Genomic DNA, 25,463 nt, shown 5'->3' on the forward strand with positions numbered 1-25,463 from the left:
AAGGGATTGCTTAAGGTGGGATGTGAGTGGGAAGAAAAAGTTTGAAACCCACTGTTTTAATCGTCCCTCATTGACTCGTTATGTGCATGGTTTCAGAGCTCCAAAGGAAATGGACCAATGACAATTTTTATCAAGCAAGATATTTGTTACAATTGGGTCCAGAGCAGTGATTCTCAACCTTCCCTTCCAACTCACATCCCACCTTAAGCAACCCCTTACTCATCACAGAGCACCGATGGCCTAGAGATTACTTAAGGTGGAATGTGAGTTTAGGGGGCAGTTTGAAAAGCACTGTTCTAAGGGATATGACCCAAAACAATGACTGACCATTGCTCCCCATGGATACAGTCTGACCTGCTCAGGCTCCTCAGGCTTGAGATTTACAAGTCAATCTAACCTTAAATTTGGACATGCAGCATGCTAACAGGCCTCTATTAAATCTCCTCCTCTCATCATTCTATGCTCGAAAGAGAAAAGTCCCATGAGCTCATACCCCCTAAATACCCCAATTAACCTACAACCCCTGTATGTTTTGAATGGTGGGAGGAAGGCTGAGCACCCAGAGGAAATCTACTCAGGCACTGGAGGAGAACGTACAAAATCCTTACAGTCAGTGCTGGAATCGAACCCAGGTCGCTGTAACAGCACTGCGTTGACCGCTATGCTAACTGAGCTGCCCCATCTATTATCATCTACGAGTTAGATATTGAGTTTGGGAAGAATGACAATTTCAATTTCCACTAAGTTCATTGGAAATAAAAAATAGTGAGGTGTAAATGTAGTTAATGACCTATTTTTCTATCCCGCAATTTAGTGTTGAGGTAAGTCCTTCTCACACTACCTCAATTAGATTTCAGATTTCTTGTCAGAGTACATACATAACATCACGTACAACCCTGAGATTCCTTTATCTGCAGGCTGGGCAGAATTACCATTTCTTGGTAGTGCAAAAAAAAAACTGTACAGTCCGCATACTTGTAAACAAATAAAGAACATAAACAGATTATGAATGTAAAGAAATTGACTGCAATACAGAGAGAACAAAAAAAATCATGTAAGACCCCTGAAATGAGTCTCTGATTGGGTTTGTCGTGGAGAAGTCTGATGGTGGAGGGGTAATAACAGCTGTTCCTGAACCTGGTGGTGCAAGTCTTTTGGTACCTGTACCTCTTTCCTGATGGTAGCAGTGGGAACAGGTGCGTGGATCCTTGATGTTTGCTGCTGTTCTCCGACGGCAACGTTCCTTGCTGATGTTATCACTAGTGGGGAGAGATTTGCCTGTGATATCCCGGGCTGTGCCCATTACCTTTTGGAGGGCTTTACGCTTAGGGGTATTGGTGTTCTTGCACCAGACTGTGATGGTCAGCACACTTTCCACCACACATCTGTAGAAATTTGCCAGATCCCACACCAAACCTGCGCAAACCCCTGAGGAAGTAGAGGCTTCCTTTATGATGCCATTGGTGTGTTGGGCCCAGGAAAGATCCTCCGAGATAGTGACTCCCAGGAACTTAAATTTGCTCACACTTTCCTCCTCTGTTCCCCCAATGATCACTGGATTGTAGATTTCTAGTTTTCCCTTCCTGAAGTCAACAATCAGCTCCTTAGTTTTGCTGACTTGAGTGCTAAGTTGTTGTTGGTGCACCCTTCAGTCAAGTTTTCAATCTCCATCCTGTATGCTGATTCATCCCCTTTCTTTATACAACCCACTACCATGGTATCGGCAAATTTGTAGATGAGTTATCGTCGTACGGGCACACAGTCGTAGGTGTAAAGTGAGTAGAGCAGGGGGCTATGAAAGCTCCATTACTGATGGAGATTAGGCCTTGGTTCATACGAAATAGAAGCAGGAACCGGCCAATTGGCCCGTCGAGCCTGCTCCACCATTCAATAAGATCATGGGTGATCTGGCCATCATCTCCCTGTATCCACCTGTTCCCTGTAACCTTGTAATTCAAAAATCTAACTGTGTCTTAAACACATTCAATAAGTTAGGCTCTGTTACTTCCAAAACACACAATCTGCTCAAGGACTTCAGTGGGTTGAGCAGTGTCAGTAGGAGAGAAGGAATGGTCGACGTTTCTGGCCAGATGCTATCAAGGGTTCCGACCTGAATTGGCGACCATAATTTTCTCCCACTGATGCTGCTCGACCTGCTGAGCTCCTCCAACAGATTGTGTTTGGCTCCAGATTCCAGTGTCTGCTCTCTCCTGTGTGTCTCCACCTTCTGCTGCTTCCTTAGGTGGGGAATTCCACAGATTCACTCGTCCTCAGGAGAAGCAGTTCCCTCTCATCTCTTTCCTAAATCTACTCCCACCCGAATCTTGAGACTCTGTGCCCTAGTTCCAGACTCATCCGCCATTGGCAAATTAATTCAAGTTTGTTATCATCTGATTGTTCAAGTACAACCCGACGAAACAGTGTTCTCCGGTCCTCGGTGCAAAAACATGCAGACACACAACCAGATATAACACACAAACAAACAAATAATACATATGCAGGACAAGAATTTAATATCTACGAATAAATAAATATAGTTTTGTAAATATGAGAATTTCAGATAGTTAGTTTGAGCAGTTCAGCATTCTCACTGAATTAAAAATTTTAAGTGGAAATCCTGCCTGACCTGCAGGAAGAGGAATCTCATGGTTGTATGTGATGTCATGCACGTTCTCTGACAATAAATCTGAACTTTTAACATTTGAATCAACCTTGTTTCTATCTCATCTATTCCTGTTAAACTTCATCCCACTCATTATTTCACCCCAATTGGGTTTAGAGGGGTCCAGTGTGGAGACTGATGATGAATGCATTCTTGTGAAGGTTGACTGACTGTTCCAGAGTTGCGTTTCCCAGTATTAGCATGATCGACCAAACGGCCTCCTCTTCAGCGACACAATGCCTCACTTAATACAATGTCTCCTCTTTCAGTTTTTAGCACTATGTCACATAGCAGTGGGGCAACAGATGAATCTGTACTGGCTGCACAAGGTAAGTGCCAAAGGATTAGAATCAGGATTTATTATCACGAACAAGTCATGAAATTCGGTGTTTTTCAACAGCCTCATAGTATAACCATAAAACAATTACAGCACGGAAACAGGCCAATTTGGCCCTTCTAGTCCGCACTGATTCAAGAACCCTCCTCTAATCCTACGTACCAGCACTCTGCCCATATCCCTCCATTCCCCTTCCATCCATATACTTATCCAACTCTTTCTTAAATAATAAAATTGACCCTGCCTCCATCACCTTTCCTGGAAGCCCATTCTTTACTCTCTGAGTAAAGAAGTTCCCCCTCATGTTACTCCTAAACCTTTGCCCGTCAACTCTCAACCCATGACCTCTTGTATCCATCTCTCCTACTCTCAATGGGAAAAGCCTTTCCACATCAACTCTATCGATCCCTCTCATTATCTTCAACACCTCAATCAAATCCCCTCTCAGCCTTCTACGTTCCAAGGAATAAAGACCTAATTTGCTCAATCTCTCCTTGTATTCCAGATGCTGAAACCCAGGCAACATTTTTGTAAATCTTCTCTGCACTCTCTCTGTCTTCTTAATATGGTTATATAGTGTAAACATTCATATTATAACCATCTTACAACATTATTAAAAGTACAAATAACAGTGTATGAAAAGTAAGGCAGTGTCTTTGGTTCATTGATCATTCAGGAATCTGATGGCAGCGGGGAAAAAGTTGTCCTTGTGCCGCTGAGTGCTCGACTTTTCCCCGATGGTAGCAGAGTGAAGGGGGCATGGCCTAGGTGTTGGGGGTGGGGTGGTCTTTGAGGATAGAGGCTTCTTTTTTAAGACACTGTCTCTTGTGGATCTCCTCCATGGAGATCAGATCCAAAGATTTCTTGTCTCTTTCTCGAGTGAGGAAAACAAAGGAAAACGGTGGGGGAACTCAGCGGGCCAGCAGGCATCTGCAGAGGAAGAAGGTTTTGGGTCAAGGCTCTGTGTCAGGATCCAAGACATCTCCCTACGGATGCTGCTTGGTCCGCTGAGTTCCTCCAGCAGTTTTTTCAAAGATTCCTTTTATTGTCACATAATGATATAAAATATACATGATATCCTTCGACATTTTTCAGCCTTAAGGCAAATAGTTGCACTGACCCCTAATGATAAAGAGAAAGAGAAGCAAACGGGAATCGCTTCAGAGACACCGAGTGTCATGGATTCACCTCCAGTGCTCCCGCAGCCTCTGCAGCCGCACGGTTTGATCCATTGGCATCCCGAGATCCACATCCAAATCTCCAATATAATCAGGAAGCCTTCAATGCCCAAGGCTCCTTTGGAGCCCTTCTTGAACCCCAGATCCAATGCCTGGTTCTTCTGAGCTGGTCTCCAGCAGCTTGTGTGGGTCCTTCAGCCGGTGAACCCCCCCCGCCACTGATCCGCATCCATGGTCACCCTCCTGGAGTTTTTTGCTCCAGGTTCCTGCGTCTGAAGCCTCTTGTGCCCAATCTTTCCCTTCCTCTCCATTCCCTTTTAATTGTTGTTTCGTTGGGAATGACAGCATCTTGGGTACAAGGGGAAGAGCAGGAAGGTGGTGGCATTAGCTGAGTTCAAGAAGTGAAGGCAAGGTAGGCCTCATTTTTATTTCGGCCTCTACCTGTTCTTCTTGACTGCTGACGAAGGACCCAGGCCCAAAACGTCAATTTGCATTTTACTTCCTGTGGATGCTGCGTGACCTGCTGGGATTCTCCAGCACTTTTGCCTGTAGGCCAGAGAGCCTCCTTTTGTAATGGATCATCTGAAGTCCCAGTGGGGTGTTTTACTAGCTGTGGCATCACAATAAACCCAAATCCATCAACAGTGCTGAGGTGGATTCAGAGGACAGCACTGGGGTGGTAAACATCTCCAGCGACCTGTCCTGGTCCACCCACTTTGATGCAGTGGCCAAGTGCACCGCCCTCTCTACTTCCTCGGAAGCCTGAGGACATTTACTTGGGAGGCTTCTTAAATAACTTAGAGATGCAAGATTGGAATAACAGAAGAGATTTTATTTACTGATATGTGGGACACTACAGTTACTACAGTGAGAAGGGTGTATTCTTACACCGTTACAAAATAGTTCCACGTTATCCTGACTAAATAATAACTTCTACATGGACACTATCAAACACAACCTGTTGAGTCGCATCACTGCATTCGACAGGAACTGCCCAAGTCCAAGGATGGTTGTGAATGTGGCTTAGACCATCACACACACACTCCCTCCCCTCTATCCACTCTATCTAAATTTCTCCTTGCCTTGCAAAAGAAGCCAACATATTAAAAGGCCCACCCCACTCTCTCCCCCCACTGCATCAGGAAGAAGATTCACGGGGATGAGATCAAGCACCCCTGGATTCAATAATTGTTGCCTTCCTGCTGTTATCAGACTCCTGAATGAGCCTCACACCAGTAAAAGTTGCTCCATACCAACTGATCTCTCTGTAACTGCACTCTTTACTGTGTCTTGTTGTCCTATGTTTGGAATGTCACGCTGGACTGCTTGCCAAACAAATTTTATCGTTGCACCCTTATACATGTGACAATAAACTTGATCTGAACTGAATGAGCAACAGGGATTGGAAACCCAGGATGATCCTTTCCTCTCGATATCAGGAGAGAATTTTCACGTTCTATTCCTCCTGCTGGTCATGTGCTGGCATGTCATTGGTGACCTCGGTGGATGTTCTAGAGTCGGGGAACCCGGCAGCAATCAGTATAGATTTATTCAGGATTGTCACATGTACGGGGATGTGGTGAAAAGCTTTCTTTGGTGTGTTGTTCAAAGGGTCGCCACCCTCTGGAATCCTGTTCCATAGAGGGACGGGAGGGAAGGAGAAGTGGGTGAGAAGGAAGGGAAGAGGGAAGGAGGAAGATTCCTTCCAAGAGCCACCTCTACCAACTCTACTGTCCCTGTTGTGCCTGTGTGTTGTTTGGTGGGGATGTCTAATGCCTGCCCCCCACCCGCACCACCCCATATCCAGCCGCTCTCTCTCCATCGACCTTTGCCTCTCCCGCTCCTTCCACTCTACCCTCCACCCCCACACCATTCCCCAGACTTTTCCAGAAACCGCCATGCCCTGAGTCACGATGGTGATGCCTTCAGTCTCTGAGCATGAGCAGAGTGGTCCTTCATTGCCCCCACTCATGGCCAGATTCAGCCGCCAGCACTCTTCACTTCCCCCAGGATCCAACTCGGCAGCAGCATTCCCTTGTCCTGGACCATCCGCCTGCGCTGCAGCGAGACCCACCATCTTGTCCGTGGCCTCTGGAGTTGGAATCTGCTCCATTTGATAACCAATTAAACTCGGTATCTAAACCTTCTTGGTATCCGCCCTCTCCCCATACTCAACCCCTCCTGTTCTGGCAACATCTTAGTGAATTCTCTCTGCCCCATCCCACTTACTGTTGTCCTTCCGACACCTGAGCGACCAGAAGTGCACACAGTGTGCCCAATACGGTCTCACCGACGTCTCGTACAGATGTTACGTGACATCCCTCCTTCCCTTCTGAGGACAGCTCGTGCTGCCTTCTTCACCACCCTGGAAATTCTGGGGAATTTATTTGGCTTTTTTGGTTTCCAGCATTAGCAGTTTCCTTTGCCCCAAGGGATTTAGGTGGGTGCAGAAAAGGTGCTGGTGGGTAACGTTTGGGTGGTGGCGGCCAAAGATTGGGCAGGGTCCGGAGGAGCAGGGCAAGCAGGCTCCCAGCAGGCTTCTATATCCCGTCTGCTCTTGCAGGTTGGACTGATGGTGGTGATGGTGACCCTCCTTGTGGCAATGATATCAGTGAATCAGATGTGGAGCGAGGAATGGGATATTATTCAGATATCATTTCAGGTGGGTACCCGCACTCCTGTGATCTTGCTCGTCCCCCTCCCAGCCCCCTCTCTGGTTTCCTTTCCCTTTCCTCTCAGTGTTTAGCCAGCTACAATGTTCATTCTTCAACCTGCACTCATTGTGAGCTTAGAACTTAGAGCATTCCAACACAGTGCAGGCCCTTCAGCCCACTTATGCCAACCTACTCCACAACAAACCAACCCTTCCATATCTCGCACTCATAACTCTCTGTTTTTCTTTCATCCATGTGCCTGCTTAAGAGACTTTTAAATGCCCCAATTTGGACACGGCACAGTAACAGGTTCTTCAGGCCCATGAACCCATGCCGCCCAGGAGGGGGGAGGGAGGGAGGGTGGGATGGGAGGAGGGAGGGTGGGGGGGAGAAAATGGCACTGTATAATGTGTGAAAAGGAAAAAGTGTGTATCATGGTTAATGTGATTTATGGTGTGAAAAATAAAAAATTTAAAAAAAAACCCATGCCGCCCAAATGCACCCCATTGACCTCCAACCCGTGTGCATTTTTGAAGGGCAGGAGGAAATGGGAGCACCCCGGAGGGAACTCCCACAGAAACGGGGAGAACGCACAAACTCCTTAGAGACAGTGCCAGATTCAAACCTGAATCGCTGGCGCTGTGATAGCCTCGCACTAACTGCCCCATCTAAGACCTCAGTCTGATACACCTCTCATCCCCAATCCCTGTCAAATATCACAATAGCGTCTGCACTGAGCACAATACCAAATTAAATTAAAATTCTGATGCTGCTTGCACATGATCTATATCCCACCAAACCCTTCGTATTCATGCGTCTGTGTGGAAGCATCAAAAATACTACAGGTTGTACCTCTTTAATCTGGCAATGTCGGGACCTGGCCATTGCTGGACCTCAGAAAATAATGGAAATCTGCCCAAGGGAGCCCCCTACGTAAACATATCAAAGCTTAAAACAGGAAATAACACTGTGGGGGCAGCACAGTTAGCGTGTAATTAGCACAACGTCTTTACAGCGCCACTGATCGAGACCGGGGTTCAAAAGCTGGAAAATTCAAATGTGCCGAACCACGGGAGTTGTCCGACCACAGAGCGCTAGATAAGAGAGGTGCAACCTGTACTATTGTATCTCCTTCCATCACAACCCCTGGCAGCACATTCCAGGCACCCACCCATCTCTGTGCAAAAATAATCCTTCCCCATTCATCTCCATTCACCTTTCCCCACTCTCACTCTAAACGCATGTCCTCTAGTGCCCTGGGAAAAGGTTTCTGACCGTGTTTAAAGAATGCTTTAAAAAAGTAAATGTGTTGAAAGAAGTCTGGAAGGACTGCTGGCCCATGGTCTGGATGGAACCCATGTCTCCAAAGCTGTGAAGCAGCATCACCAGTTCCCGGGACCACCCCGGTCAATCCCCTCCCTCACCCACTCCCTGACTCTCAGCTCACTCCTGTGGTTTGGTGTTCAAACTAACTGCTACGCTCACCGTGCCACCAATATTGTATCAGACTCCACCACCACCCCCCAAAATGCATTCCAGGCACCCACCACTCTCTGAGTAAAAAACATACATCTGACATCTCCCCTAGATGTAACCTCCTGAATTTGCAGAAATCCTGGGTCGAGACAACCCTGGCGAAGACAGGTGGAAGAAGGATCTCTCAGTGACCGCGGCCACCTTTTAAGTTTACGTTTATTGTCACAAATTACCTAGTGCACTGAGAAGGGTTCTTCTGTGAGCAGTCTAACTGGCTATTTAATTAAATTTTAATTTAGAACTTGCCGTGACCTGGGATTCACTGATAGTGTGTTGTGCCGATGGCTGGCCCCGCCTCCATCTGCTCACTTATAACCCTCGTTTCCCACCTAAACCCAGCACCTTTCCGAAGACAACTATGAGACCCTACCTTTAGTTATAAGCGAATAAGAGTGTTTATTCTCCCTCCAGTCGTGAGCTTTTATTCACGCTACAGAACTACACCAGGGTACAGGCCCCTCCGCACTGCCCAAATACAACCATGTGACCAGTTATCCTACGGACCCTGTTGGAACGTGGGAGCAAACTGGATGACCAGGGGAAAACCCAAATCAGGTTATGGGGAGAACATATAAACTCCTTACAGACAGAGGCAGATATGAACCCGGGTTGCTGGCGTTGTAATAGTGTTGTGCTAACCTCTACGCTAACTGGGCCACCTTTATCTCTAACATTAAGTTTAATAGGAAAGTCTGCAGATGTTGGGGTCAAGTGCATTGCACAAAGGTTCTGGAGAAACTCAGCAGGTCACGCGACATCCATAGGAAACAAAGGGTAACAATTTACAGAGTACAGATTTACAATGAAATGGAGGATCAGTTAGTGCCAAAAGGTAGCATGGAACCACTGTTGTGGGGTTCATTCAGGAGCCTGATGGCTGCAGAGGAGAAATTGTCCTTAATCCTGTTAATGTGCTCTTTCACAGTCTTGGGCCTTCTCCCCGATGGGAGGAGGGAGAAAAGAGTGTGTCCAGGGAGTGATGGGTCCATCAGTATGTTGGCTGCCTCCAGGCTGCAGGTGGTGTGGATAGAGTCGGTGGAGGGGAGGGAAGTCCCTCTGGGCCACAATGCAAGGGGAACAGTGTACTCCAAGTCCCAGCCTGTGATGTCCTCTCTGAAGGTATCTCCTATCATTGCAGACCCTGCCCCATGTACCAAAGTCTACACAGGGAAACTCTGATCATGTGATCCAACTTTTCTGAAATCCTGAAAATTTGGCATCTGGCTCACAAGGTGATTCCTGCGAAATTCTCTTTCCACTCATTGGGAACACGATTCCTGCCAATCATGACTGATCATGTGACCTCAGTATCCCTGCTTTCTTTCCACAGTCCTTGATCCCTTTAGCCCAGTGGTTTCCAACCTTTTACTTCCCACTCACATACCATTTTAAGTATTTCCTATGCCATAACTGTTCTGTGATTAGTAAGTGATTGCTTAAGGTGGTATGTGGATGGTAAGAAAAAGTTTGAAAACCACTCTTTTAATCGTTCCAAATTGATTCATTATGTGCAGGGTTTCAGAACTTCCAAAGGAAATGGGCCGATGACAATTTTTCTCAAGCAAAATATTTCAGTAACAATTGGGTCTAGAACAGTGATCCTCAACCTTCCCTTCCCATTCACATCCCACCTTAAGCAATCCCTTACTAATCACAGAGCACTTACGCTGAAGGAATGACTTAAAGTGGGATGTGAGTGGAAAGTAAAAGGTTGGGAACCACTGCTTTAGCCAATAGAACCATGTCCAACTTCCCTTTTAAACAACCTAGGTCACTGGAAAATGCAATACAATAGAACCTAGCACAAGACCCTTCAGCCCATCAACTCCATCATTGTTTCCTGCTCCCTTAGAAAACTAGCTGACATATTAAAAGACTCAGCCCATCCTGGCCATGCTCTCTTCACCCCACTCCCATCAGGAAGAATATACACGAGTGTGAGATCTCGCAACACCAGATTTAAAGACAGTATTTTTTTCTGCTGTTATCAGACTCCTGAATGAACCCACACTGGTAAAACAATGCTGCCTTTGACATACATATGTACAGCAGGGTAAATAGGCCATTTGGCCCACAAGTCTGTGCCACTCAATTTACCTACACCCCCAGTACATTTTGAAGCAGTGGGAGGAAACCAGAGTCCCCAGGGAGAACCCATGCAGGCACAAAGAGAACGTACAAATTCCTTGCAGAAAGCACGGGATTCGAACCCTGGTCCCAATCATTGACGTTATAAAGGCGTTGCGCTAACCATTACACCAACCGTGCCACTCCAGTTACACCTGATCTCTCCCTGTAACTCTGCACTTCTGTGCTATGCTTTACTTGCTCCACTCTGTACTGGATGACGAGCTGGACTGATCGTAAAACAGACTTTCTCACTGCACCTTGGTACATGTAAACTTGAACTTTGATGTCCAAACATGCTACCCAAATCGAACTGCTGCCTGCACATGGTCCATATCCCTCCATCTGCTACATAGAACCCTCTTAGACACTACCATTGCCCCTGGTAGCCCGTTCCAGGCACCCATTACTATCAAGTTCAAGTTGAGTATCATCTGACTGGACACATGCAAACAAATGAAACATAATTTCTCCAGACCACGGTACATACACATGCACACACAATACACAGCTCATAGTAATTTCTTGAAGATATAATTATATATATATATGTGTATGTGTGTGTGTGTGTGTGTGTGTGTGTGTGTGTGTGTGTATATATATATATATATGTGTGTGTGTGTGTATATATATATATATATATATATATATTTTTTTTTACAATTTTATATATATAATTAGAAGTGGGAAGAAGCTGTTTCCCAGCCTGGCTGCCCTGATTTTGATGCTCCTGTATCTCCTTCCTGAAGGCAGTGGGTCAAAGATCCTGTGTGCTGGATGGTAGGGATCCTCCATAATTCTTTGAGTCCTATTTAAACAACGCTCGCGATGAACATTTTCAATGGAGGAAAGGGAAACCACAGTGATCTCCTCGGCCATTTTGATGATCCACTGTATTGCCTTCCGGCCTGATGCTTTGCAGCTACCATCCCATACAGCAATGCAGCCGGATAGGACACTCTCAAAATACTCCTGTAAAAAGTTGCCCCACACATCTCCCTTAAACACCCCACCCCCTTCACCTTCAACACGTGTTTTTTAGTATTTGACAGTTTAAACATAGAACATTCCAGCACAGTACAGGCCCTTTGGTCCAAGATGTTGCTCTGACCTATGTAAACCTACTTCCGAACAATCTAACCCTTCCGTCCCTCACACCCGTAACCCTCTATTATGAGCCTGTCTAAATGTTTTTAAATGTCTCTATTTTGAAAAAGTATTGGATGTGTTACATCTTAAAAAAAGCACTGGACCATTACAGAATTAGCATTCAGCAGTTCAAAAAGTCTGCTAGTTCAACGGCATGCTGGATTATCGGAGTTTTACTGTATTCCTGTAAGGTGCATAAAGGCAGTTGTTCCATCTCTCTCTCACTCTCTCCCCTATCTCACACCCCCTCTCTCCATCTTTCTCTTTTCTTATCTCTCCCCCTCTCTTATCTCTCTCTTACTTCTCCCCTCTGTCTCTCTCTCTCCTCTTTCTCTTTCATCTCTCCCTCTCCTCTATCTCTCCCCTCTATCTCACTCCCTCTCTTTCTATCTCTTTGTCTCTCTCTCTCTCTCTCATCTCTCCCCCCCCCTCCCCTCTGACTTTGATCTTTTCTTCCCTCACACAGGCCACTGCTCCCTTTCTGCACATTGGCGCGGTTGCTGTGGTTACATTGCTGGCCTGGCTGGTGGCCGGGCAGTTCGCCCGATCGGAGAGAATTGGTATGTACCACCCACGTTGCCTCCCCACTCCCTCGTTCACAGTCCGTGTCCTTCACAGCATTGCCCCGCTACTTTCCAGAGTGGGGATCTCACCTCAAATTAATGCCAGGATTTCTGTCGATGTGTTCAAAAAGGCCCTTTGCTCCAAATCTTCCAAGGTGACCAAGTTGGCATATTTCAACCCTTCCTATCCATGCGTCAGACATGTCTTTTGAACATTTCAGTTGTACCTGCTTCCTCAGCCTCTTGTGGCAGCTCGCTCGTGATATGAACACCTCCCTCCCGAGTGAAAACCCTCTGGTCCCTCTTAAATCTCTCCCTTCTCACCTCAAACCTCTGCCCTTGACTTCGAGAATCATTGACCCTGGGGAAAAGACAGTGAGCTTTCTCTGGACAAGTAGCATTATGGGGAGGGTGGTCTCTGTGGTACAAACAATCCTTTCCCCTTCACCTGTAACAAAATACAAGTGATAGGCATGGATATGGGGGGAATTGTGATTAGATGCAAAGAGGAAACACTGGATTTAGACAGAGAATAAAGGGCAGAAAATAGCGATCTACATTTAGAGCAAAGAACAGAGAACAACACTGGGCGGCTCGATTAGAACAGTGGTTAGCACTACGTCATTACAACGCCAGTGACCTGGGTTCAAAACCGGCGCTGCCTGTGCAGGGTTTGTGCGTTGTCCCCCAGGTGCTCCTCCCATGACCCAAAGACATATGGGGACAGCAGTTTAATTGGTCATGTGAGTGTATTTGGGTGGTGCGAACTCCTGGGCTGAAAGGGCTCCAAATGAAATTTAAATTAAATAACCCATTCGACTGCTCACGGACGAACCCTTAACAAGGTAATTTCTGGCAATAAACTTAAATTTATAAGGAAGCCATGGCCACCGAGAGATTGTAAAAATCATACCGAGCACTTCAGTCCTTAAATACCCAAATACATAGGAGCAACTTCAGACCATCCAGCCCATCAAGTCTGCTGCCCCATTCGAATCATGACTGACTTATTTTTCCTCTCAACCCCATTCCCCTTCTTTCTCCCCTTAATCTTTGACACCCTGACTAATCAAGAACCTCCACTTTAAATCTACTCAGTGACTTGGTCTCAACAGCCATCTGTGGCAATGAATTCTGCAGATTTACCTCCCTCCGACTGAAGTAATTCCTCCTCATCTCTGTTCTAAAGGGATGTCCTTTTATTCTGAGGTTGGTCCTAGAGTCTCCCACTGCTGGAAACATCTCCAAGTCCACTCTGTGCAACTATTCCCCTTTATCCCCACACCCCTTAGCCCTTTTAGCTAAAATGAACTAGGCTTAACAACATTCAGGAATAGCAGGAATGATGAAAGGATTAGCATATGAGGAACGTTTATCGGCTCTTGGGTTGTACGCGTTAGAGAACAGAAGGTTGAGGGGGACATCATAGAGGCTGCCTTTTGAATGCTGAAAGGCCTGGACAGGCTCTAAAAGTAAACCTGGAAATTATAGGCCGGTGAATGGTAGGTAAATTATGGGAAGGTGTTCTAAGAGATCAGATATTCAATTATTTGGATAGCCAAAACTGATTAGGGATACTTAACATGGTTTTGTGCGTGGTAGGTCGTGTTTAACTAATCTGATAGAGTTTTTCAAGGAGGCTACCCACAAAGTTGACATTGGAAAGGGTGTGAATGTGTCTATGTGGACTTTAGTAAGGCCTTTGACACGGTCCTGGTTGGGAGGTTAATCAGGAAGATTCAGACGCTAGGTATTCATGGTGAAGTAGGGAACTGGATTTGACAATGGCTGGATTGGAGAAGCCAGAGAGTAGTAGTGGATGGTTGCTTCTCAGACTGGAGGCCTGTGACTAGTGGTGTGCCTCAGGGATCGGTGCTGGGACCATTGTGGTTTGTCATCTATATCAATGATCTGGATGATAATATGGTGAATTGGATCAGAACGTTTGCAGATGACACTAAGATTGGAGGCTTTATGGACAGCAAAGAAGTTTTCAAAGCTTGCAAAGGGATCTGGACCAGCTGGGAAAATGGGCTGAAAAATGGCAGATAGAATTTAATGCAGACAAGTGTGAGGTGTTGAATTTTGGAAGGACAAACCAAAAAGAATGTTCACAGTGAATGGTTGGGCCCTGAGCAGTCGGGTAGAACAGAGGGATTTGGGAATACAGATACATAGTTTCCTGAAAGTGACATTGCAGGTGGACAGGGTTGTAAAGAGAGCTTTTGGCATCTTGGCCTTCATAAATCAAAGTATTGAGCACAGGAGTTGGGATGTTATGGTAAAGTTGTAAAAGACATTGGTGAGGCCAAATTTGGACTATTGTGTGCAGTTTTAGTCACCTAACTACTGGAAAGATATCAATAAGATAGAAAGAGTGCAGAGAAGATTTACTAGGATGTTGCCTGGACTTCAGGAACTGAGTTACAGGGAAAGGTTAAACAGGTTAGGACTTTATACTGTGGAGCGGAGAAGAATGAAGGGAGATTTGATGGAGGTATTTAAAATTATGAGGGGGATATACAGACTAAATGTCAATAGGCTTTTTAAAAATATTTTATTTTAAAGACTCAAGCAAATATATACAAAAAAAAGACATCACACAGAGTCCAGTATTTCCCCCCTTCACCGGATATTAAATAAACCATAAAAGGCAAAGGGAGAAAAAAAATTAAAACACATCGTTTATGCCACAACCTTAATTCAGTCTCTTATTTATTTATCTGTCAGGACGGTTTATATCTTAACTGATTTCTTAAGGTGAGGTGGTCGGTGGGGGGTACAGATCATATCTGTACCCCTATGCGCCTCAGGTACGGCTGCCACACTTCAATGAACGTGTCTTCCTCAATTTATGTAATTGACTTCAGCTCTACATTTCCGTACTCCATGGTATAATACTCAGTTGGGAGTGGGACTTCCACACCACTACTAAATACTCTCTGGCTACCAATAAAGCGACCTTAAACAAACTGAGTTTGGTGTTTGGATAATCTAAACTGTACTTCACCAATATCTCCTGAAAGGAATAATTCTCGGCCTTGTGGAAACTCCACTTTTGTCATTTTTAAAAAAATGTTCCCCAGGTCTACCCAGAAGGATCTCATCTTCGTACGTAGCCAGGTGAAGTGGATAAAGGTTCCAACCTCTACGCTGCATCTGAAATTTCTGACTTTGATTTACATAATTTTTTACCACGTGAGGTACCACTGATGCAGGAAATGATACAGCATCAGCATGTATCTGGCATTGGCAACCCCTGTCATTCTGCTTAGACACAAGTCTTCCCACCAGTTTTCATTAATCGTTGTACCGAAGTCCGACTCCCATCTCTCCCTCAACCAGTGTAATGCCATCACTCTGGAGTAGAAGATGCATTCTAGAAATAAACTTAAATACATTCCCCTGTCAAATTTGAACCTCCTTGGTGCTGCACTATGGCAGAGTCATTATTTGTCCTAATTTTTCTCTTTAGCAGATCTCAATTATAGGAAGTAAAAAAATGTTCTATTAGATAACCCAAATGTAATTATCAATTGCTTGAATGACATTAGTTGCCCTTGATCATGTCCAGGATCCTGTTGTCCAGTATCATGGGTATTAAATTGTTCTGGGTCAACAGGAGATGGCCCCACCTTCAATCTAATGCATTGATGTATTTTTTGCCATATCTGGTATATATGTTTTAATATGGGGTTATTTGTCTTTTTGGAAATTATAATTTAGTGTTCCATTTGAATATAAATTCTCCTGCTGTCCTTTCCCCTATCAAGCGTAGTCCGATTTGTGCCCAGGAATGCCCCCCCCCCCCCCCATACAGTGAGGTGATAAATCTCGCCTGGGACGGCAAATAATATTTTGAAATCTGACAGTTTTAAAACCCCTAATTTATATCCCCATGTTAATTTTTCCATGGAGACTCTAGCCACCTTCCCACTCCACCAAATGTTTCTGACACATTCATTGAGTATCTCGAAGAAGCACTGGGACAATGGAAAGGCAGTGTTTGGAAAAGATTCTTTAGTCTTGGAATCACCTTCGTTCTGCCCACTATTGTTATGGGCAGAACTTTCCATTTAGTCAAGTCCTCCTCTATCTTTTGGATCAAAGGGAGATAATTTAACATGTATATTGCTTCAATCTTTTTCCTTCTCTTACCCCTAAATATTTGATGCCTTCCTGTTGCCAGTTAGATTGGCTTCCTTGTTGATATGGTTTGTAATCTCTTTTAGACTTTTGTTCAAATTTATTTTAAATCCCGAGACCTTCCCCTAATCTACCAGTGCAGTCCTTAGTTTGGCCAACTACCCACCAGGGTCTGTCAAATATATTAACACTTTGTCAGCAAATCGATTGATTTTGTATTCCACTTGGCGCACCTTTATGTCTGGATTCCATCGAATGGTTTCCACTGAGGGTGGGTGAGATACAGACCAGAGGACATGGATTAAGGGTGAAAGGGGAACAATTTAGAGGGAACATGAGGGTGAACCTCTTCACACAGAGAGTGACGGGAGTGTAGAACGAGCTTCCGGCTGAAGTGGTGAATTCAGGTTCAATTTTAACACTTGAGAAGAATTTGGACAGGTAAATAGATAAGAGAGTTATGGAGGGCTATGGCCAGGGTGCAGGTCAGTGGAATGAGGCAAAGAAATGATTCAGCACAGACTAGAAGGGCTAAAGTTCTGTGGTTCTACATGACAAAGTTGTTTCCCAAGGTAGAGGAATGTTGGACAAGAGGCCACAACTTCAGGATAAAATTTAAAACAGAGTTGCGGGAAAAATTTCTTTAGCTAAACCATCAAGAGTCTGCGGAACTTGTTGCCCCGGGTGGCTGTGGAAACGAGGTCGTAGGGTGTATTTAGGCAGAGATTGACAGGTATTTGATTCGTCAGGGCATCAAGGGTCACGGAGAGGGCCACAGAGTAGGGTGGATGGATCAGCTTGTGATAGAATGGCGGAGCCAACTCGATGGGCCGGTGGGCCCACTTCTGTTCCTATGTCTCGTGGAATTTCTATGGGAGTGAAGAAGTGTCTCCCTGACTCAGCCCAAAATGGCTTCCCCCTTCTCCTCAGACCCTTATTGATTGACTTTCACCACCCCAACAGGCCCTTACTCCTCACCTTATGTGAGCAGGTAGGAATAGCATGGTCAGGAGGTCTACATAGTGTCCAGGGGATACCTGACATGAGATACACCTTGAAACCACAGAGCACAGGTCTACATCCACCTGGGAGCGACATCACTGTGGGTCCTCGAGGAGATGCTGTACGTGGACAGAACAATGAGAAAATAGTAGCATGAGAAGACCATTCAGTCCATCAAGCTTGCCCCACTATTCAATATTATCATGTGACCTCATTATTTCTGCTTTATCTCCATGCCCCTTGACCTCTTTAGCCACAAGGGCCACATCCATTTGAATATATCGATCGAACTTTCTGTGGTTGGGAGTTCCGCCAAGTTGACAACTCTCTGAGTGAAGACGTTTCTCTCATCTCAGTCTGAAATGGCTTTCCCCTTCTCCTTAGGCTGTGACCCCTGTTCCAGACTTGGGTTTAACTCTTCTTTATTGCCAGTTCCATAGTCAACTAGTGAGGCCATGCTAACCAAGTTGGCATTGAGGGCATCCTGGTTGCCTGCATTTGGTCATGTCCTTTGAGGCTCTAGGAGCAGTGAGAGCAACTAAACGATACAGGGATTTTCTTACAGCATAGTGGGTAACCATTCAGCCCCTCTCACCTCTCCCCTTTCCCATCAGTTCCATGCTCGACCTCGCGGGATTCGAGGGCCGCCCGCCTGCCCTGCTCGTGCTAACCACTCGCACCTGTCTGCGTTTCAGTGTTCCAGGCTTGCCTTCTCCTGCTGTACCTGGGTGTCCTCCTGTCTCTTTACCTGCTCCCTCTGGTGATTTCCTCGCCATGCATCATGAACAGGGAAGATTTGGGCCAGAGGCCAGCCATCGTTGGAAACCAGGGCGCGCCGATGGTAGGTATCCTCTGACTGGAGCTGTAAGCACGGGAGCATTGGGAATAGAAGTAGACCATCCAGCCCACCGAGCCTGCTCTGCCATTCAACGAGACCACAGTCGATCTGGCCATGGACTCAGCTCCACCTCCCCTCCTGCTCCCCGACTCCCTTCACAGCGTCAGCAACTTGGGTTCGAATCCTGCGCTGTTTGTAAGGAGTTTCCCCATGTCCGCGTTGATTTCCCTCAGTCTGCTCCAGATTTCTCCCGCGTTCCAAAGACATACAGGGTCCCTAGGTTAATTGGTCACATGTTGAACTGTGGCGCAGCCTCTTGGACCTAAAGGGATGGGGGGGGGGATGTTATCTCTAAAATTAAATCTAAAAAATATTAAAAGTTCTGAATAAATATTAAAGGAATGTGCTGGAGAAACTCATCAGTCACGCAGCATCCACAGGAAGGGTACCTGTGGGACTGGGCTCTTTAATTCCTATGGATGCTGCGGGACCTGCTGAGTACTGCATTTGACACTGAGGAAGGGTCAGGCCCCAAACGTCAGTTATGAATCTTTATCTCCTGTGGACGCTCTGAGACCTGCTAAGTTTTTCTAGCACTTCGTGAACTGCACTTGACCTCAGCATCTGCAGACTTTCTTGCCTAACTTATACATATCCACAGTTGAGGTTGGTAAGCCCCACCTCCCTGTCTCCATCCCCAAGTGGGAAGCACTCGTGATCCGCAGGCTTGTTTGCAAAAGTCTGCCCCTCTGATCTGCAGCTGAGGCGTGATGAGTGTTGGCAGCAGAATTGCTCAGTGCTTGAAGTGTGATCAGTCTGTGCTGCAGTCGGAACAGCTTTTGTAAAATGTTTCCTGCACTGACTCCAAACCATCCCTCCTGGGATCCAGAGAAGTGCTGTTCATCTGGATACCTCTCACCAAACCTTGTCACATCCAAATTGTTCAAGCAACAATGAATCGTATTCTTAATGCCAGTCTTCTCAGCAAACGAGCAGGATTTAGAATATTTCGGTCTCAAGAGGGGAAATTACACATGGGTGCAGTCAACAGAAGGAGGAATATGACTGCACAGGTCAGACACAGAATGAAGTTCCCTCCACACTGTCCGGACACACACTCCCAAGATCAGACACAGAATGAAGCTCCCTCTACATTGTCCCATTACACACTCTTGGGGTCAGACACAGAGTGAAGCTCCCTCTGCACCATCCCATTACACACTCCTGGGGTCAGACACAGAGTGAAGCTCCCTCTGCACCATCCCATTACACACTCCTGGGGTCAGACACAGAGTGAAGCTCCCTCTGCACCATCCCATTACAGCCTCCCAGGGTCAGAAACAGAGTGAAGCTCCCTCTGCACCATCCCATTACACACTCCTGGGGTCAGACACAGAGTGAAGCTCCCTCCACACTGTCCCATCACACACTCTTGGGGTCAGACACAGAGTGAAGCTCCCTCTGCACCATCCCATCACACACTCCCGGGGTCAGACACAGAGTGAAGCTCCCTCTGCACCATCCCATCACACACTCCTGGGGTCAGACACAGAGTGAAGCTCCCTCTGTACCATCCCATTACAGCCTCCCGGGGTCAGAAACAGAGTGAAGCTCCCTCTGCACCAGCCCATCACACACTCCCGGGGTCAGACACAGAGTGAAGCTCCCTCTGCACCATCCCATCACACACTCCCGGAGTCAGACACAGAGTGAAGCTCCCTCTACATTGTCCCATTACACACTCTTGGGGTCAGACACAGAGTGAAGCTCCCTCTGCACCATCCCATTACACACTCCTGGGGTCAGACACAGAGTGAAGCTCCCTCTGCACCATCCCATCACACACTCCCTGGGTCAGACACAGAGTGAAGCTCCCTCTACATTGTCCCATTACACACTCTTGGGGTCAGACACAGAGTGAAGCTCCCTCTACATTGTCCCATTACACACTCTTGGGGTCAGACACAGAGGGAAGCTCCCTCTGCACCATCCCATTACACACTCCTGGGGTCAGACACAGAGTGAAGCTCCCTCTGCACCATCCCATTACACACTCCTGGGGTCAGACACAGAGTGAAGCTCCCTCTACATTGTCCCATTACACACTCTTGGGGTCAGACACAGAGTGAAGCTCCCTCTGCACCATCCCATTACACACTCCTGGGGTCAGACACAGAGTGAAGCTCCCTCTGCACCATCCCATTACACACTCCTGGGGTCAGACACAGAGTGAAGCTCCCTCTGCACCATCCCATTACAGCCTCCTGGGGTCAGAAACAGAGTGAAGCTCCCTCTGCACCATCCGATCACACACTCCTGGGGTCAGACACAGAGTGAAGCTCCCTCTGCACCATCCCATCTCACACTCCCAGGGTCAGACACAGAGTGAAGCTCCCACTACATTGTCCCATTACACACTCTTGGGGTCAGACACAGAGTGAAGCTCCCTCTACATTGTCCCATTACACACTCTTGGGGTCAGACACAGAGGGAAGCTCCCTCTGCACCATCCCATTACACACTCCTGGGGTCAGACACAGAGTGAAGCTCCCTCTGCACCATCCCATTACACACTCCTGGGGTCAGACGCAGAGTGAAGCTCCCTCTACCCTGTCCCATCACACACTCCCGGGGTCAGACAGAGTGAAGCTCCCTCCACACCGTCCCATCACACACTCCCGGGGTCAGACACAGAGTGAAGCTCCCTCCGCACCGTCCCATCACACACTCTTGGGTCGGACACAGAGTGAAGCTCCCTCCACACCGTCCCATCACACACTCCCGGGGTCAGACACAGAGTGAAGCTCCCTCCGCACCGTCCCATCACACACTCTTGGGTCGGACACAGAGTGAAGCTCCCTCCACACCGTCCCATCACACACTCCCGGGGTCAGACACAGAGTGAAACTCCCTCCTCACTGACCCACACTCTCAGCAAAAGCAATGCAGAATAAATATAGTGAAGATTTTTCTCCAGGCCAGCGACAACATGGGTTTGAACAATGTAAACTTAAAACTTGCTCTTCCCTGTCTTGTGAAGCATGTAAATTCAGTGTTTACATAACAAGACAGAATAATTTGTGCAGAAACATTTCATGCAAACTTCATTTGAAAGTCGGAGACACACATGAAGCTGCAGATGCTGGAATCTGGGTTCTGGTCCAAAATGTTCTCCCACTGATTCTGCTGGACCCAATAACCTCGGTAATGTATCTTTTCCTCCTATGGACTCTGCTGTGTTCCTCCTCTACCATTCCTGCATTTTGACCTCTGGGTTCGTCCAGCAGTGTGTCCGGTTCTATTTAAACGTTGGTACCTCCTGACACCATGTGGGCATTGTGAGTATTGCCGATATTTTGAACCAGACCGTGGAACAGTCCAGGTAAACAAGTTCTAGTCGCCCCATTACAGGAAGGATATAGATGCTTTGGAGAGAGTGCAGAGGAGAAATACCAGAATGTTGCCTGGATTGGAGAATGTGCCTTATGAAGCAAAGTTGACAGAGGTAGGGCTTTTCATTTTGGAGCAATGAAGGAAGAGTATAACATTATGAGGGCGGACAGCCAGCACCTTTTTCCTGGGGCGAAAATGGCAAATACCATGGGACATCTGATTAAGGTGAGAGAAGGAAAGTTTAGGGGAAAGTAATTTTTTTACACAGAGAGTGATGGGGGCCTGGAATGAATTGCCAGGATTGGTGCTGGAGGCTCTTAGACAGGAACATGGATACAAGAAAATTAGAGGGTTATGGGTGTGAGGGAGGGAATTGTTAGACTGATGTGGAGTAGGTTTCCATAGGTCAGTACAACATCAGGGGCTGAAGGACCGGTACTCTTTGCTGTAATGTTCGATGTTCTAAATCTGCAGATGTTGGGGAAACTCAGCAGCTCATGCAACAAGCGGCAGTCAATGTTTCAGGGCTGAGCCCTTCCTTGGGAGAGCCAAAAATCAGGCAGACTCCTGAGTAAAAATATGGGGAGAAGGGAAAGAGGAGGAGCACCGTCCTTATGTGCTGCCAGGATGAATTGGAGGAACAACATCTCATATTCATTCCAGGGAGTCTCCAAGCAGATGGCAACAATATTACCTTCTCCAATTTCTATTACCCTCCACCTCCCCCAATCTCTTTCCCTACTTTTTTTTCTCCCTTCCGCCAGCTCCCCACTCACATCCCTTACTTGCCTGATCAGAGAGCATCCTTCTCTGCCCCTCTTTCCTAACACCTCTCAGCTCCTTTCTTCCCCCTGCCACCTCCACCCACCTGTCACCTGTTAGCCTGTGGTTCTTTGGCACTGAGCACCAAAACTTAACTACCTGTTGCTTTCCATGGATGCTGCGTGACCTGCTGGGTTTCTACAGCACCTTTGGATAGAACTGCTCATGCAATCCCTCTGAGAATCGAACAATATTATGTTTTGTACGTACTGCATGGAAACCTCGTAAATATGTGAGCTGTGCCTCGATCTGTGCTTGCATGTTTTTACCCCAAGGGCCAGAGGTGTCTGTGTGAGGCGCTACCTCAAGAAGGCAGCCAACTTCATAAAGGACCCCCAACCTCCTGGTCACATCTTCTTCGGGCAGAAGGTATGGAAGCCTGAAGAACAGCTTCTTTCCAACAGCCATCAGGCTCTTGAATCTGCCCCTTGATACACTAATGGGGGACTGCTCCGATAACACAAAGGGACCGTCTGCCCTGTTGCAAGTGACATTTTTATTTTGACTGGGAAAACTACAAATATTTATCAAATATCTTATGTATATCGACTGCTTTTCATTGAAGCTGTTCAGCTCCTCCATCACTTTTGTTTACTACCTTTGTGCTTAAATAACAGGGATCTAAATATTTTAATTATTTTAAATCTTGAAGCATTGATTGGGTGGACCATCAGGATCTTTCCCAGGGCTAAACCATGGAGCAGCCATTCTCAACCTTTTTTTGACCATGGCCCCATAGAAACGTGCCTTTGCGTCCAGTTGGACTTTGCAGTTGTATGATAACTGTAAATTTGAACAGGCCCTTCGGCTCACGTGTCAGTCCTGAATGCGATGCCCAAATTAAAGTAAACCTCTGATGCTCGCTTCTCTCCATCCTCTTCATGGGTCCACCCAGAAGCCTTAACACTACCACTGTATCTGCTTCCACCAGTCCCCCTGCCTGCCGGTTCCAGGCACCCACCGCCGCCTTGAATTATTTGCCCCATGCATCTCCCTTAAACCTTCCTCCCCCCCCCCCCCCCACCAATCCCACCTTAAACGCAGATCCTCGTGCACCCAATCATTTAATGGGGGGCCCCGGACTGAAACATCAATTTTTAAAAAACGTTTTATATGCAGTCGGTCAGAGAGAAGTACGGAAGAAACCAACTAAACTTGACTGCTTCATGGGGAAAGAGGGAGGGGCCCCATAAACTGAAGACGTTTCTAAGGGGCCATTGTTTTAAAAAAAAGGTTGAGAATGGCTGCTCCACAGTTTTGCCCTGGGGAAAAGATCCTGATGGTCCACCCGATCAATGCCTCATGATTTAAAATAATTAAAATATTTAGCTCTCTGTTTTTTTAAGCGCAAAGGCAGTAAACAAAAGTGTTGGTGCATCCATGAAAAGCAATCGATGTATTTATTATCTTTTTTTAAATTTAATTATATGATATTTGATAAATATTTGCAGTTTTCCCAGTCCAAATAAAAATGTCACTTGCAATAGTGCAGACGTGTGTTTTCAGAGCAGTCCCCGATTAGTATAACAATGGGGAGGTTCAAGAGCCTGATGGCTGTTGGAAAGAAGCTGGTCTTCACGCTTCCATACCCACCCCAAGAGGATGTGACCAGGATGTTGGGGGTCCTTTATGGCGTTGGCTGCCTTCTTGAGCAGCGCCTCACACAGACGCCTTCAATGGACGGGAGGTCAGAGCCTGTGATAGGCCTGGCTGCGTTTACCACCTTCTGCAGCCCTCTGAGTTCCTGTGCACTCGAATTCCCAACCCAACCAGTCAATAGTCCTTCCACTCTGCATCTGTAGGAATTCGGCAGAGTATCCGACGACATCACAAGTGCCCTCAGAATCCTTAGGAAGTAGAGGTGTTATAAATAGAGGATTGTCTTTGTGAAAGGTTGGCCTACAAATGACTAGGGTTGTATTTTGGGAACTTGGCTTGTACGCTGATGGGCATCTCCGATCTTGTAGTAATCGCTGTGCCATGTTCCTTTTCAGCTAGCCCCAGAGAATACCTTGATGTCCTTCCAGAAGGCAGTTGAGCAGGAGACAGATGGATTCTTCATCAATCTGACCATCAGGTGATACTTACCACATGCATGGACGATGTACAGGTTCAATGAAAGGCTTCTTTGAGTGTGGTGCGCTGTTATCCAGAATCAGACACACACAAGGTACAACAGGCTTTGATCCACAAAGACTTCCACAGAGCCGGGATGGCTGTAGCTGCAGCAACTCTGTGTGAGGCCTCAGGAGGCCAGCGCAGGCTTATATCCCGGAGGGTGATTGACACCCGACCGGGTGGGGCTTGATCCATTCAGGCTGACTGATTGACAGCTGGCCAGGTGTTGTCCTGTCCCCTTACACTCCTGCAGGTACAGAGGTTGCCCCCTGCAGTAGGCCGGTGGTGGACCACCACATTCACCCCCTTCTTTAAAATTGTCCCAGAGGTGGTGGGGGGGGGGTCAGTAACAAGGAATCACACCCACTCTGTACATTCAATATTTACAGGTTGAGACGATTTGGTGGCCGCCAGGGTCTCTGTGACCGTCATAGGATTGGCTCCTGGTCACTGGTCAGAGGGGAAGTGGGGGGGCTGGCAGCAGGGGTGTGTGTGGCTGGTGTGGTGCTGCGCGGAGGGTTGGCCGGGGGGGCTGGGGTCGACGTATGTGGGTTGCATTGGATGGGTGAGGGGGCAGGTTCGTCTCCTAAGGCTGAAGCGGGCCCCTGGTGGTCAAGGATGTCCTGCGTGCCTCATAGCTGCCTGGGGACAAGGATGTATGCCCGGTCAGTGTCGTCCTGGGTTGGAGGGTGGCGTAGTGTGGTGGGTGCTCCTTCTGCTGCCAGGTCCCTGGTTGAGACGGTGTCCTCCCTGCCACTGCTGAACCTAACATAAGCGTAGTTATGGTTTGCATGAAGGAGGAAAACCTGCTCTACCAGGGCTTCGGCCTTGTGTGTCCGTACATGGTTATGCAGAAGCACCAGTCCCGGGGACGTGAGCCATGCTGGGAGTGACATTCCATCCACCGACCTCCTGGAGAATGAGAACAGACGTTCATG

General features: G+C 47.0%; 1 protein-coding gene across 19 annotated transcripts in view; it reads left to right on the plus strand.

Moving 5' to 3' along the window:
• The window catches only part of gdpd5b (glycerophosphodiester phosphodiesterase domain containing 5b), a 312,299-nt gene that overhangs the window by 223,416 nt on the left and 63,420 nt on the right, over positions 1 to 25,463 (plus strand). For 16 of the 19 annotated variants that reach the window (XM_069892130.1, XM_069892129.1, XM_069892135.1 and 13 more), the window contains 5 exons: positions 2,932 to 2,991; positions 6,741 to 6,839; positions 12,110 to 12,203; positions 18,050 to 18,195; positions 24,402 to 24,484. In XM_069892130.1, coding sequence (XP_069748231.1) covers positions 2,932 to 2,991; positions 6,741 to 6,839; positions 12,110 to 12,203; positions 18,050 to 18,195; positions 24,402 to 24,484 — 482 coding nt within the window. The remainder of the gene's footprint in view (positions 1 to 2,931; positions 2,992 to 6,740; positions 6,840 to 12,109; positions 12,204 to 18,049; positions 18,196 to 24,401; positions 24,485 to 25,463) is intronic. The other 3 variants (XM_069892143.1, XM_069892142.1, XM_069892149.1) reach the window with 3 other exon arrangements.

Source organism: Narcine bancroftii, chromosome 7 (assembly GCF_036971445.1).
Source record: "Narcine bancroftii isolate sNarBan1 chromosome 7, sNarBan1.hap1, whole genome shotgun sequence".
Lineage (NCBI taxonomy): Eukaryota > Metazoa > Chordata > Chondrichthyes > Torpediniformes > Narcinidae > Narcine > Narcine bancroftii.